Source organism: Pleurodeles waltl, chromosome 3_1 (assembly GCF_031143425.1).
Source record: "Pleurodeles waltl isolate 20211129_DDA chromosome 3_1, aPleWal1.hap1.20221129, whole genome shotgun sequence".
Taxonomy (NCBI): domain Eukaryota; kingdom Metazoa; phylum Chordata; class Amphibia; order Caudata; family Salamandridae; genus Pleurodeles; species Pleurodeles waltl.
This window is the reverse complement of record NC_090440.1, coordinates 699,141,056-699,156,661: the sequence shown is the minus strand read 5'-3', so window position 1 is coordinate 699,156,661 and position 15,606 is coordinate 699,141,056. Positions and strand designations below refer to the sequence as shown.

The 15,606-nt window shown below is 48.7% G+C and overlaps 1 protein-coding gene across 2 annotated transcripts in view; it reads right to left on the bottom strand.

Annotated features, from left to right (window-relative positions):
* The window catches only part of KPNA6 (karyopherin subunit alpha 6), a 400,095-nt gene that overhangs the window by 290,393 nt on the left and 94,096 nt on the right, over positions 1-15,606 (bottom strand). For both annotated transcript variants that reach the window (XM_069223331.1, XM_069223332.1), the window contains 2 exons: positions 2,642-2,744; positions 1,024-1,118 (listed from right to left, as the gene is read on the bottom strand). In XM_069223331.1, the coding sequence (XP_069079432.1) occupies positions 1,024-1,118; positions 2,642-2,744 (198 nt within the window). The remainder of the gene's footprint in view (positions 1-1,023; positions 1,119-2,641; positions 2,745-15,606) is intronic.

Sequence of the window (15,606 nt, the reverse complement as noted above, 5' to 3'; positions counted from 1 at the left end):
AACTAATGATTATAAACAACATTACAATGCACCAAAGCACACATATACCTTATTGTTGGGCAACACTGTGCTCATAACAGCAATGTTAACCAAGAGACACAATTCACTATTCAACAGAACACATTTAAGACAGAGCTCTGAACATATATTCAAAACACCCCAAATATACAAACATTTGCCAGTTAGGGCAGTGAACAGCACTTGCTTTCTTGAGATACCAACCACACATGCACATATTTGCTAGGCAAAGGGAATGCACACATAACAAAACGATATGTTAGCATTCCAGTGTCACTCATCAACGCACAACTGTCTAAAGCCTGAACATTTACCTTACAGAGGCACATTGCCATTCATTCTACTGTCTGCACACCACCATAAACCATATCAGAATCCAAGTCTGGGGTTGAAACTCTGAAAAATCTGTAATGTCATCTCTAGCGTACCAGAAGCACTGCCAAGGCATCACACGATGGACTGTCTATAATATAAATGCTAAATAACATGAAATCAATGTAAAAATGGGTTCATTAGGGTGGCAAGTACAAGTTAACATTTTAACACAAAGAGCCAGGGGATGATCAAGATTCTTGAAATCTAAACTTTAAGAAGTCTGAAAGAGTGCACGGATATCTATGGCAGAAGCAACAATGTGTGCATGTTTCAGAAAGGAGACAGAAGTGACAAGAGCCCAGGAGTTGCAGTTCTCAATTAATGTGCTAGAGGTATCCTCATAAAAAAGTCATTTGTTATTTTTGTGGGGGTATTTTTGGAATATATTCCCAAACATCTTATTTAGTAACAAGTGTACAATAAACTGGCTGAGGGTCTTCAATGTCATGAGTGAATTCCATCTTGTACACATTCAGAGATGAATCTTCTAATTATCTAATTGTTTCTATATCACTAGCATCACCACCTCATCATCATCCCTCCCCCCAGAATGCTGCGTTAGTCCTTATGATAATACCCCTGCCCCACCATGAGCCCCGAGATACCACTTCTCAGTAGCACATCCTTTACCTGCAGTGTGTAATGATCATTTTTCTTCAGGAACTCCACAAACCGTTCCACTACTCCAGGGGTGTTGATCACTTCATCAATTGGAGGATTGGGCTCTATGGCACAGCAAAACAGAGAGGCACAGCCAGATCACGAGCATGTATTAGTGCGTCCATTCTAAATACATAACAGTTACTGACCTACTTTAGCTTCTCTAGTCTTTGAATCTTCAACAGATTTGGAAGCCATTAAAGAGCATTACCCAACATAAATAATTCCTCACAGCATACAGTACTATATGCTAGATCTTGATAAAGACCTACTAATTCTGGCACTTGGTCTTCCACAACACAAAAAACTAGATGTGGGTTACTCTTCAGTTAAGCCCAATGAAAGATGCTAGATCTTCCCAACTTGCTTTTTCACCAAGTAAAAACAATGTTAGGCACTGCCCAAGAGAGGTACAAGATATTTGGTCCTCTGGTCTTCAAAATATTAAAACCGAAATCATTCAGGCCCTCATTACGACCAGCGAACAGAAACACCCGTCCGCCAAAGCCGCGCAATCAGAAAACCGCTAGTGCAGTGACCTGACTGTGAGGGCTATTAAGAGTTTCCTGCTGGGTCGGCGGGCGGAAATCAACCCAGCGGAAAACAGCCAACAACACTGACGCCGGCTCATAATAGAGTCGGCAGCAATGTTGCGGTGCATAGGGTGTAGCAGCATTCGCCACGCTTTTTACTGTCAGTCAAGCAGACAGTGAAAAGCGAGAAAGGCTGACCATGGGAGCCCCTGCCATGTGCATGGGCCCCCATGGGGCCCCCGGCAACCCGTCTCAACCAGCTTTTACATGGCAATCCAACCGCCATGTATAAGCTTGCAGAGAGGAGACTCTTTATCCCCCAGGACAGCGCTGCTTGCAGTTCTGCTCTGGCTGATTAAGACCGTCGGCACCGCCAGGCCGTTGGCCTGTGAAAAAGTGGTGGTGCAGGCGGTCCGACCATGGTGCTTTTGCCACAGTCGTAATGTGGAGGCCGGACCGGCACCACGAGGAATGAGGGCTTTAGTGTCCTAAGTCATTAAAAGAATACCAGAGCTAGACAGTGGTTGGTGCTTTGCCAGAGACACTCGGTTCCTGCTTGATCGAAATAAAGACCACAGAAGGCTTAAAACGTTCTTGACAAGTGAGCAAATTGAATTGCCTCTCCACATTCCACCCCAATCTAAACCACTGAAAGCTATAGGACCGCCAACACCATGACTGAATACTTTCTAACTCATTTTGAACTCAGACTGTCCTATGCAACCACTCCATCGGTTAGTTTCACCAACCTTACCTGAGGGAGACATTAAGCATCTCAACTGCAGTATTTACTACTCAACACAACCTCGCACCAAATACTATTTTCCAGCCATCACTGACAAGGTACGCAGACATTTACAGCCACCACTGATTTTCTGTGTTGCCCCCACTTACCATAATGCTGAAATCTCTAATTCAATGGACTTTCCTGTCAGACTGTAGTATTACTGAATTTGTTTTATTCATCTGCCACTTTCATAGTTATAGTATGCCCTTGCCTGGCACTCCACACTATACCAGGACACAGTATCTGTTTAACCTCAGTAAATATATACCTTTAGACAGAAGTTTTCGAAACTTCTGGGTGATAGTCAGTTGTATATCAGGGTCTTCTGAGGACAACATCTCCACCATTTCTTTTGTGATGACACCGAGATCCTGAAAACAAGAAAGATTATAAATCCCATTACAGCAGTTCGCTCCTCTCACTCAAAGTTAGTGAAGAAAAAGAAACTGGTCATAATTGACTAAACTCATATCTCTGAAGTGTGCTCTTCTCCCTCATGATTCTAGTGTCATTGAGATATGGCAGAAGCATAGTGCTGAGGTGCACCAAGTCCCAACAGTCGATGACAGCCCTTCTTTAAGCTACAGTTGAGGGCTGTAATCCATACTGATGCTCTATTCTTAGGCTTTGGAGCAAAGGAACAAGTTAGTTACCTTCAGCAACGCCTTATCTGGTAAAGGTTCTATCTAGTCGCAGATTCCTTACTGTTTGAGCGGTACCCTTGCATGCCACTAGGTGGCGTCATTCAGCTTTGTACCAGCATCATCCGCACCAGAAATGACATAGATGGTACCTATTTAGGCGACACCCCAGAGGGCTGACGTCTGTTCATTTTCATGACTTTTCACACCAGAAACGTGGAGTCAAGATGAAGACAGAACTCTGGTGTAAGCTGTTAGAGCCCTTTGTAAGGGGAAGCCCTTATTTTGTTAGTCAGGTCACAGAGCAAGGAGGATTGAAGGATTGATAAGGAACCTGCGACTACAGAGAGTCTCTCCCAGAGAAGGCAATACCCAAGGTAAGTAGCTTGTTCATCAGACAGACTTCTAGCCCCAGATTCCTTGCTTTAGAATAGATACCCAAGCAATACGTCCCTAATACGTTAGACCAGAAAGTCCCGCAGGGCCAAACAGGCAAAAAGCCCAACCCAATAAATCAGACTGTTCAAGCAGTTATGCTTTGTGAACGTGTGCACCACGTTACAGTCCGACAGATGTCCAGGACTGGAACTCCACGGACTACCGCAGTGGTCACAGCCTTGGCTCTGGTAGAAGGTGTAGGCAAGCCCTCAGCAGGTTGCTTTTTGGCTAATGCATATCAAATGTATATGTAGAGCACAGTTCATCTGGAGACTGTTTATGCACAGACTTCCTTTTCTTGACCTCATCGCACCCTGAGAAGAGTTAATCATCCAGCTCGAATTCTTCTGTGTGATCAAAGCAGGACATCAATGCTCTTTTAGGATCCAAACAGGGGAGTCTCTCTGCTTCCTTAGAAGAATGAGGCAGGGCAAAAAAGGTAGGCAGGGAGATCATCTGGCCCACCTGGAAAGAGTTGACTACCTTCGTGAGGAAGGAGGCACGTCCAGAGCACCGGTTTGCCAGGATAAAAAGTATAGGCAGGTGCAAAACACTGACCCGCCTGGCCAATGTAATGCCCACCAGAAGGGTGTGTTTGTTGGTTAATAACCGAAGAGGGCAATTGTGTAACAGTTCAAAAGGCGCACACATCAGGGAAATTAAGGATCAGGTTCAAGACCCACTAGGACATAATGAATGGCCAGGGAGAGAGGGGAACATGCTGCAAACCCTCGAGGAATGCCAAACACAATGGGTGACTTAAATAAGGAAGGTTGGTCCAACAAATGCAAAAACATATAAATGGCTGAAAGATATACCTTAACTATGCCCAGAGCAGAGCCCTGCTGTGCCAAAGAGATTTAAAATGACAGTACCTCAGAAACAGAAGCTGACAGAGGGGGTCAATGAGTTTAGATGCACATCATGCCACAAATGTGTCCCTTTTGCAGTCGTATACAGATTGGTGGAAGAACGCCTGCCTACCAGGATATCATTGTAGACTTTGGGATCAAAGTTGAAGGTTGTCGAATGTCTCTGCTCAATGTCGGGGTACGAAGGAGGAGTGTGCGCACGTTTGGGAGCAAAACCCTCCCTGGTGGCAGCAATAGAAGATCCTCCCAAAGAGGCAGCTTCACTGGAAGACCGATGCAAATGCTCAACAGCTCCGGATAGCAGACTCTCCATCACCAAACCTGACAGACATGATCTTCATAAATCCTGAGGATTCGTTCATTTATGAAGGTCATCCCGGTCAGATTCTTCGTGATCTGGCTTAGAAACTATTTGAAAGATTATACTTCTTCAGGCCTTCAGCTTTTCCTTTATATATTTTTTGGCTTGATCTTTCAATTGCAGGACATGGTGGAATATTCAATGAGTTGAAGATTTCTTTAATTCCTCAGGGGTGTTTCCATTTGGCTTTGTCACGAAGATGCTCTTGCAGACTATTTAGCCATTTAAGACCAAAATGTCAAAAGTAAATCCTCTCTGACTCCTGTTTTCTGATTTTGATCATTTTCAACTAAACTTTTAATCTTGAATGGACTATGGTCAGAAAGCCTTTGATGTATTAGGCGGACATACTGATCTCTATTAGGCATCAGCAGATATACTAACAATTATTTTTTGTTGTTGTGGGTCGGTGGTGCTTTTCACATTCCATTTTAAACCCTGGCTGAACATGGATTGCATATATTTTTCAAGTACCCATACTCATTACTAAACTAATATATATATATACTGTATATATATATAGACAGAGATAAAGATAAAGGTAAACCCTTTTCACAATTTAATTTTGAGGTACGCATTATTAAATTTATGTTGTCTTTTTGTACTTCATTCTAGGTTGAATTTGTATATCAACTTTAAATTAAAGTACATATAAAGTACTCCTTCAGGATCCTGCTGTTTTATGATTGAGTTTTTACCCAGTTTCCTGGGGGGAAATGGTTAACCCTAGTTTGTGTGCCTTGGAAACTCCAGCATGCAGAACTGCTGACACTGCCTGTTCTTGGTGGTGACAAATAGATTGGAAGAGACTTTGCACCACCTCTGGATGGAGACGCCATTTGTGATTCCCTAAGCTTGACGGCAGAGTTTGTCTGCCCTGGCATTCAGACAGTCCTCCAGGTTTTAACCCACCAAAGAAATGTCCTGTTGTTCCAGCCATGTACAGATGCGCAGAGCCTCTTGACAAAGGGTCCACAACCCATCCTGCCTTACTTGTTGCAGTACCACATGGCAGTGGTGTTGTCCGTGAACACACGCACTAGCCTTTCCTTGATGGACAGTAGAAAGGCCTTCAAAACCAAGGGAATCGTCTGAAGCTTTTATGTAGAGCTCAGACTCCGCTCGATACAGGAGTCCACTGAACTCCACTTCTCCAAGGTAGCCGCCCCGGCCCAGGAGTGATGCATCTGTCACTAAAGTAAGCTCTGGTTGAGGAAGGGAAAAGGGTCTGCCACTGTCCCACTCACGGTTCATTAAGCATTGCTACTTATCTTTTGCAGTTCCCTCCGATATCTGTACCATGTTGGAGAGATTATCCTGATGCTGTGCCTACTGGAACTTCAAGCCCCACTGCAGAGCCTGCATATGCCAACGGGAATATGTTAGTAGTATGCAATAAGCTATGAGGCCAAGCAGCCTCAGAGTCTGTCTCACTGAAATCTAGAACAGAGGCTGAAACATTAATATCACAGGCTGAATATTCAGGACTCGCTGATCAGAAAGCTAAGCCCGAAACTGCACCGTGTCCAAAACAGCTCAGAAGAAGGGGAGTGTAGGAAAATGGCTCCTTGTTGCAGTTACCCACACCCCCACACATACACACACTTTTTGCCTGATATTGATGCTGACTTGACAGTCCCTTGTAATAGGTACCAGTGGTACCAAGGGCCCTCTGAACAGGGAATGTCCCTAGGGGCTGCAGCATGTGTTGTGCCACCCCAAGGGGCCCCTCCCCTAACACATGCACACTGCCATGGCAGATTGTATGTGTTGGTGGGAGGAAAAAGGCAAAGTCGACATGGCATCGCCCTGAGGCTGCCATGCACACAAAATACTGCCTGTGACATAGGTAAGTCACCCCTCTAGCAGGCCCTAAAGCCATAAGGCTGGGTGCACTAGACCACAGGTGAGGGCAAAGCTGCATGAGCAATATGCTCCTACAGTGTCTAAGTCCATTCTCAGAAACTGGAACTACAGTGTGGCCATATTAAGTATATCTGGGAGTTTGTCAAAACAAACTCCACAGTTCCATAATGGCTACACTGAACACTGGGAAGTTTGGTATCAAACGTCTTAGAATAATAAACCCACACTGATGTCAGTGTTGGATTTATAAAAAAAATGCACAGAGAGGGCAGCTTAGAGATGCCCCCTTGTGTTTTACCCAATCCTTCAGTGCAGGACTGACTGGTCTATTCCACCGCTGCCACCATTGTAGGAAGCTGGCTCTGTATATACTATCTCAAAGTGAGCGATAGCGTGCACAGAGTCCAGGGTTTCCCCAAGAGGCTTGACAGAGGTAATGATAGATAATACTAATGCTTTATTTGTGGTAGTATGGTTGAGCACTTAGACTTTTCACAGGGTAGTGTTAAGTATGTATTGTACACATACAGGAAATAAATGAGAACACAAACTCAATGACTTAACTCCAGGCCAATAGGTTTTTATATAGAAAAAGATTATGTTCTTAGTTTATTTTAGAACCACAAGAGTCAAATTGCAGGTAAGTACATTAAATGTAAGGTACTTTACATAGGTATGGATAGGACTTTTAATCAAAACAGTAATGTACACGGTTTGGCATAAAATGGCAATAAGCTATTTTAAAAGTGGACACAGTGCAGAATTCAACACTTCCTGGGGGAGGTAAGTACAAGTTGATTAATATAGTAAGTAAAGCACTTACAAGTTCAGTCTCCGGGGCATAGGCAGCCCACCGTTGGGGGTTCAAGTCAACCCCAAATACCCAGCACCAGCAACACAGGGTCGGTCAGGTGCAGAGGTCAAAGAGGAGCCCAAATAACATAGGCGCCTATGGAGACAGGGGTACTCCGGTTCTAGTCTGCTGGCAAGTAAGTACCTGCGTCCTCGGGGAGCAGATCAGGCACTGGGGGGGGCCCAAGTAGGCACACAAAGCACACCCTCAGCGGCACAGGGGCAGTCGGGTGCAGTGGGCAAACAGGGCGTCAAGTTTGTATTAGGTTTCAATGGAGGGACCCGGGGGTGACTCAGACGTTGCAGGAAGGGCACAGGGGGGCCTCTCGGGCCAGCCACCGACTGGGCAAGGGTGGGGGCTCCCTGCTGGTCAATGCTGCACCGGTGGTAGGTTCTTCACGGGCCTGCGGGTGGTGTGCTTCTTCTAGGCGTCGGGTTTCTTCGTACCGGGCAGTCGCAGTCAGGGGGGTCCCTCTAGATTCCCTCTGCAGGCGTCGTCTTGGGGGTGCAGGGAGGGCGGCCCAGGGTGGACACGTCATCGGAATCGCCTAGGGTCCCTCTCTGGCTGCTTGGTTTCTCCGGACACAAGCCAGGGGCGTCGAGTGCAGAGTGGTGGGGACTCGCGCTTCAGGAGTGAGATGAGAGTCCCTTTGAAGATAGTTTCCTTTCTTCTGGTTGGGCAGAGCCGCTGCCCACGGGAGTTCTTGGTCCTCGGTGATGCAGGCAGTGCCCTGGGGGTTTGTCAGAGGTCGCTGGTCCTGCAGAACGCGTCACTTCCCTTCTTGCAACTTTTCCAAGTAGGAGACAGGCCTGAAGGGCTAGGGCCAAGTCAGTTGTCATCTCCTTTTCTTCTCTGCAAGGTTTTCGGCTCAGCAGTCCTTCTTGTGAGGTCGTAAAGAATCTGAAATCCCAGTTTCAGGGTCGCCCCTAAATACTGAATTTAGGGGTGTGTTAGGGTCACAGGGCAGTAGCAAATGGCTACTGCCCTTGAGGGTGGCAACACCCTCCTTGTGCTCCCTACCTTTGGGGAGAGGAGAAAATCCCTAATCCCTACTGGGCTAAACCCTCCAAAACAAGATGGAAGATTTTCCAAGGAGGGGGACACTTCAGCTCTGGTCACCTTAGGGGTGGACCTTGGTGAGGGGGTGACTCCTCCTTGTTTTTCTCATTATCTCCCCGGACTTGCTGCCAAAAGTGGGGGCTGAATTCGGGGGGGCGGGCACCTCCACTAGCTGGAGTGCCTTGGGGCATTGTAACACGAAGCCTGAGCCTTTGAGGCTCACTGCTAGGTGTTACAGTTCCTGCAGGGGGGAGATGTGAAGCACCTCCACCCAGTGCAGGCTTTGTTTCTGGCCTCAGAGAGCACAAAGGCTCTTACCCCAGGGGGGTCAGAAACTCGTCTCTCAGTGGCAGGCTGGCACAGACCAGTGAGTCCTGCACTGAAGGATTGAGTAAAATACAGGAGGCACCTCTAAGATGCCCTCTGTGCAATTTTTTTTTTTAAATAAATCCAACACTGGCATTAGTGTGGGTTTATTAACCTGAGAAGTTTGACACCAAACTTACCAGTGTTCAATGTAGCCATTATGGAGCTGTGGAGTTCGTTTTGACAAAGTCCCAAACCATCTACTTAATATGGCCACACTGTACTTACAACGTCAAAGAATGGACTTAGACACTGTAGGGGCATATTGCCCGAGCAGCTATGCCCTCATCTGTGGTATAGTGCACCCTGCCTTAGGGCTTTAAGGCCTGCTAGAGGGGTGACTTACCTATGCCACAGGCAGCATTTTGTGTACATGCCATCCTGAGGGCACCCCACCAACACACACAATCTGCAATGGCAGTGTGCATGTGTTAGGTGAGGGGTCCCTTAGGGTGGCACAACACATGCTGCAGCCCTTAGGGACCATCCCTGGTCTACATTTGTAGTGAAAGAACACTGGTGCTGGGGCCTGGTTAGCAGGATCTCAGCACAATATCAAGTCAAGTCAGCATCAATATCAGGTAAAAAGTGTGGGGGGGGGGGGTAACTGCAACAAGGAGCCATTTTCCTACAGGGAGCCTCTGTAATGGAGTCAATTTTGCTTTTGCACGTTGATAGTGAAACCCAGCGAGTGTTGGAGGTTCAGCATAATCTGGAGGTGGGAGATGACCCCTGGGTCGAGCCGCCTTCAACTGCTAACTTTCAAGCTAGGGGGAAGACTGGAACCCCAGATCTCCATGTGTGTGCTGCGACCACCGCCATCCCCTTGCATCCTGCAAAAATGCTACCATTCAGTCTCCCGTGTCTGGGGCAGACAAAATTTGAGCAAGTGTGAGCATTTTGGATTTCCCGTTTGGGGAAGAGATTTAGAAGGTGCAGGTCTAGTGCAGGACAAAGGCTTCCATCTTTCTTGGGCACCAGTAAGCAGGGGTAATAGCAACCATGGCCTATTTCTGATGCTGGCACACCCTCTACTGATTCCTTGGCCGAGAGGATCAGCACTTCCTGTCAGAATAGGGAAAGATGGACCTCTACAAACTCTTCGTAAGCGGGAGGCATGGGCTGAAGGGTAGCTACAAAGAGGAGGGAGTAGCTCCTTTGTACAATCTGTAGTACCCAACGGTCTGATGTTATTGACCTTCAGTGGGGCAGCTGATGGTTTATCCTGCTCCCCACTTGGTGACCATGCTGGTAGGTGGGCAAACTAAAAGGGTATGGAGACGTTGGCTGTCGGGCAGTGGTGGACTAGCTCAACATCTGGCTACCTACCCCACACTGTCTGTACCAACTGCATCCTCGGCCACGAAAAGATGTGGAAGTTTGCAGGCCATGGGGGCTGGGAGGGCACTGAACTGGTTGGAAGCCCCTTACATGGCCACGAAAGGCAGACCGGGGCTGACAAAGGGCCAGAGAGAGGCCCACGGACCTGGCCATAGCGCTCTAGCACAGAGTCTGTCTTTTCTTCGAAGAAACAGGAGTCAAGGGGAAAACCCATTAGCAATGCTTGGACATCCCTGAAAAAGACAGAAGTTCCTGGTCAGCATGGTGCCGAAGGGCCACCGACAAAGAAATTGCTCTGCTCAGCAAATCGATTGTGTCCAGACCACAATGAATGAGGAACTTTACCACCTCTCTCTTGTGGCACTAGCCTGAGAAAGTAAGACTCTGGCCTCCACAGAGACCATTGGCAGTACATGCGCAACTGAGCCCCAGATTATGTGGGAATAATGGCTCAAGAGCCACGCAGCATTCACGAACTGCAGTGCTAGGCTGGCAAAAAGACAACCTTCTCTTGATAGAGGTATCCGGCCTCTAGGATCCGATGGAGTGGAGGGAATGGGCTAGGGTTGATTCTTGAAGTCAAAGCTAGGACCACCAAACTCTCCAAAGCGGGTTCTGGGTGAGGAAACTAGGGTCTCCTGAAATGGGGCAGTAGTGGCAGGCAATCGTCCTGTGCACAGGAGCCCCAGTGGAGGGCTTGGCCCTGGGTCCGAGGAGGATTCATTGACAGGGAGCAAGAGTTCAGAGGCGGCAGTCCCGGTTGAAGCACCTCTGTCAATACGGTCTTGACTGCCACTGAGGGCAACTAAAGGTCCAAGATGTCAGCTGCCCAATGCACCAGCATAGCTAAAGAGCCCCCCTCCTCCATAGACACAGAAGGAGGGGAGGCAGAGTTAGTCTCAGATGAGGTGTCTAACCCACTGGCATCCGCCAGATCCATATTGCCAGGTATCCTCAGGAACATCCAATTGGTGGGGATATTTATCAGGGTCGACATAACCCTCCCATTCATTCCCTATACCAGGTCTGTCTTAGACAAAAGGCCCTGGCCCTGATCTGGAAGACATAACTCTGGGCGGCATTGGAACCAGCATTGTACGATGCTGGTCCTGCTCCGTGGCAGAGTCGCAGACAATAGGGATGGTGGAGTTGATGTGGCAAGGACGTCGACACGCAAGCGGGTGCTGCAGAAGGTTTCAGTCACTCAGGTGGCGCCACTCCAGATCCAGCACCAGACTCATGGTGTCCGACTGGCACCAAGGGAGTTCCTGCCAGTGGAAATCCAGTATAGGCCCCTCCTGAACCCATGGGGCCTGAATGCTCTCCTGATAGGCCAGGCCAACCAAAAATGAGGTGCATAGACTCCCGGACCTCATGTAGTAGGATAGGGGGGTCACTCCAGCTCCAGGAACGTGAGGGGAGCATTTCCCCCACCCTGTCCCTGGCTGGGGCTCCACAGAGGCCCCAGGCCTGGGATGCAGACACTCCTTCATCCCGTCCGAGGATTTGGATGGACGCCGAGAAGTCTAAGACCCTTTCCACTTCTTAGGCTTTCTTTTATGTGACTTACCAGACTATTTTTGCCAGGACAACAACAATTGCATGCAGCTCCGTGAGTGGTGGTGGGACCGTCCACGTGACAGTGATGAACAAGTTACTTACCTTTGGTAACGAGGTATCTGGTAGAGACTATATCTAGCTGCAGATTCCTTACCTTAGAATTCCCTGGCGTCAGCTTCGAATCCAGGGGTTTTTGGGAGCAGTACCCTGCGCGCGCGCCGTCGGACGGCGTCGTTCGGATCCGCGTGCGTGGACCAGCTCCGCGTGCGTCGCCAGCGTCGTTGGACTCGTCTATGACATCACGGTTGTCTATATAGACGCCATCTCGGCGCGCGTACGTCAGTTCTTTTCCACAACTTCCCGCGCTAGAAGCACAGAGTCATGGAAGAACCAACCAATACACTTTTAACCTCTCTGACTGTTTGGAGAAAAACACTATCATGTCTTTAAGAAAGGCAAAAAGTTGTCAAAATGAAACATATATATATATATATATATATACACACACATACACACACACACACACATATAAACACATATGTACATGAGAAAAAATTCCCTAGAGCGGGGAGGCTTGGGTGGGTGTAAGGAATCTGCAGCTAGATAGAGTCTCTACCAGATACCTCGTTACCGAAGGTAAGTAACTTGTTCATCTGATAGAGACTTCTAGCTGCAGCTTCCTTACCTTAGAATAGATACCCAAGCTATAACCCCTGGTGGTGGGTCTGAAGGAGATTTTTTTTTATACAAGGAAGTCCTGTAAGACAGAACGGGAAAAATGCCCCTCTCTCCTCACCTGACTGTCCAGGCAGTAGTGCTTCCCAAACATGTGTAAGGAAGCCCACGTTGCAGCCTGACATATGTCCACCACCGGTACGCCACGTGCCAACGCAGTGGTAGCAGCTTTCCCCCTAGTGGAATGAGCTCTCAAGCCCTCGGGAGGCTGCTTCTTCGCCAAAGCGTAGCATATTTTTATACAGAGAACGACCCAGCGCGAAACGGATCGCTTCTGTACTGCCCGACCATTCTTTGCACCAACGTACCCCACAAAGAGTTGGTCGTCCACCCGGAACTCTTTAGTGCGGTCAAGGTAGAACGATAATGCTCTTTTTGGGTCCAGTCGATGGAGACGCTCCTCTTCCTTAGAGGGATGCGGTGGTGGAAAGAAGGTGGGCAGGGTGATATTTTGACCCAGATGGAAAGGGGTCACCACCTTGGGGAGGAAAGAGGCACGAGTTCTCAACACCACCTTGTCAGGATATATCATGAGATAAGGATATTTATAAGATAAAGCCTGCAGCTCACTTACTCTCCTGGCAGATGTAATTGCCACGAAAAAGGCTGTCTTAATAGTGAGCAGCCGGAGAGGACCGTTATGCAAAGGCTCGAAAGGAGCAAACATAAGGAAGGTAAGAACCAGATTAAGATCCCACTGGGGCATAACGAAAGGCACAGGCGGAAACAGATGTACAAGCCCTTTCAAAAACCTCTGTACTATAGGTGATTTAAACAGAGATGGTTGATCAGGCAACTGAAGAAAAGCCGATAAGGCTGCAAGATAGCCCTTGAGAGTCCCCAAGGAGGAACCCTGCTGGGCAAGAGACAAAATAAACAAAAGGATGTTAGACAGAGAAGAAGAAAGAGGATCAATAGACCTCTCTGAGCAATAAGAAACAAAACGTTTCCAACGGCAGGCGTAGATCGACTTAGTAGAGGGACGCCTGGCTGCCAGAATTACATCACAGACCTCAGGAGGGAGGTCATAAACCATCAACTGTCGCTGCTCAATCTCCACGCATGAAGGCGCAGAGTTGACAGGTTCGGGTGGAGAACCTTCCCCTGCTGCTACGACAGAAGATCCTCCCGAAGAGGCAGCCTGATTGGAGGACCGATGCTCATTTTGAGAAGCTCTGGATACCAAACTCTCCGTGCCCAATCTGGAGCCACAAGGATTACTTGGGCCCGGTCGTTCTTGATTTTCTTGAGAACTCTGGGCAGAAGTGGTATAGGCGGAAAGGCGTACAGGAGGCTTGAACTCCAATTGCGACGAAAAGCGTCGCCTAGCGATAGCCCCCTTGGAAACTCCAACGCGCAAAACTGCTGACATTGCGCGTTCTCTGCGGAGGCGAACAGATCTAACCAAGGCTCTCCCCACTGCTGAAAGAGTCCTTGCGCCACCTCCGTATGGAGACACCATTCGTGATCCTCTAAGCATTTTCGGCTGAGTTCGTCTGCTCTGGCGTTCAGAGAACCTGCCAGGTGTTGAACCACCAGGGTCATGCCCTGCTGTTCCATCCATGTCCAGAGACGTAAAGCCTCTTGACAAAGGGTCCACGACCCCACACCGCCCTGCATGTTGCAGTACCACATTGCGGTAGTGTGGTCTGTGAACACCTGCACCACCTTCCCTTTCACAACAGGAAGAAATGCTTTTAATGCTAGCCGGATCGCCAGAAGCTCCAACAAATTGATGTGGAGCCCGGATTCCGCCGGAGACCAGTGACCTCTGATCTCCACCTCCCCCAGATGGCCGCCCCATCCCATAAGTGACGCATCTGTCACTACCGTTAGATCTGGTTGGGGAAGGGAGAGGGGTCTGCCCTTGACCCACCCGCAGTTCACTAACCACCACTGCAGATCTTCCGCAGTCCTCTCCGAGATCTGAACTACGTCGGTAAGATTTCCCTGATGCTGTGCCCATTGGAACTTCAGGTCCCACTGCAGAGCCCTCATGCGCCATCTGGCATGCTTGACCAACAGGATGCAGGAAGCCATGAGTCCCAGCAGCCTCAGAGTCTGTCTCACCGAGATCCAGGATAGAGGCCGAAACATCGGAATCATAACCTGAATATCCTGAACCCGCTGATCGGGAGGATAAGCCCGATACTGCACTGTGTCCAGAACATCTCTGATGAAAGAGAGCTTCTGAGAGGGAGTCAGGTGTGACTTCGGCACATTTATAGTGAACCCCAGCGAATCCAAGAGGTCCGCCGTCGCCTGGAGGTGGGTGACGAGAGCCTGGGGCGTAGGAGCCTTCAACAGCCAATCGTCCAGGTAGGGGAAGACTGAAATCCCTGACCTGCGCAAATGAGCTGCCACCACCGCCATCACCTTTGTGAACACCCGAGGGGCACTGGTGAGACCGAAAGGAAGCACGGTAAACTGAAAGTGCTTGTGGCCCACCTTGAACCGCAGGTAACGCCTGTGGCTTGGCAGGATGGGAATATGGAAATAAGCATCCTGCAAATCCAACGCTACCATCCAGTCTCCTTGGTCTAGACAAAACCTGAGCAAGAGTGAGCATCTTGAATTTCTCCTTCTTGAGGAAGAGATTGACGTCCCTTAAATCCAAAATAGGGCGAAGGCCTTTATTCTTTTTGGGAATCAGAAAGTAGCGGGAATAACAACCACTGCCTACTTCTGATATCGGGACTCTTTCTATGGCTCCCTTGGCCAAAAGAGCCGAAACTTCCTCGCGGAGCAAAGCTAAATGGTCCTCCATCAGCCATTCCTTTGTCGGAGGGATAGAAGGAGGGAAAGACTGGAAGGGAAGGGAGTAGCCCTTCCGTATGATCTGCAGGACCCACTTGTCCGTGGTGATGGAAAGCCAGTGAGGGAGATGAAAACGAATCCTCCCTCCAACTGGACGGATGTGATCCCGCAGAACCACACTAGGAGGGCTTGGGCGCAGTGGAGGGAGGCTGTGTGGCGGCCGACCTCTGGCCAGACCCTCTGGGTCTGATGGTACCACGACCACGTCCTCTTCCGGGATGCTGTGAAGCCTGAGGACGGTGGCTAAACTGTGGCTGGCGTGGTACCACGCCCCTCCTGAAGCCTCGGAAGGGACGAAAAACAGACTGCTGTCTGCTGTCTTGC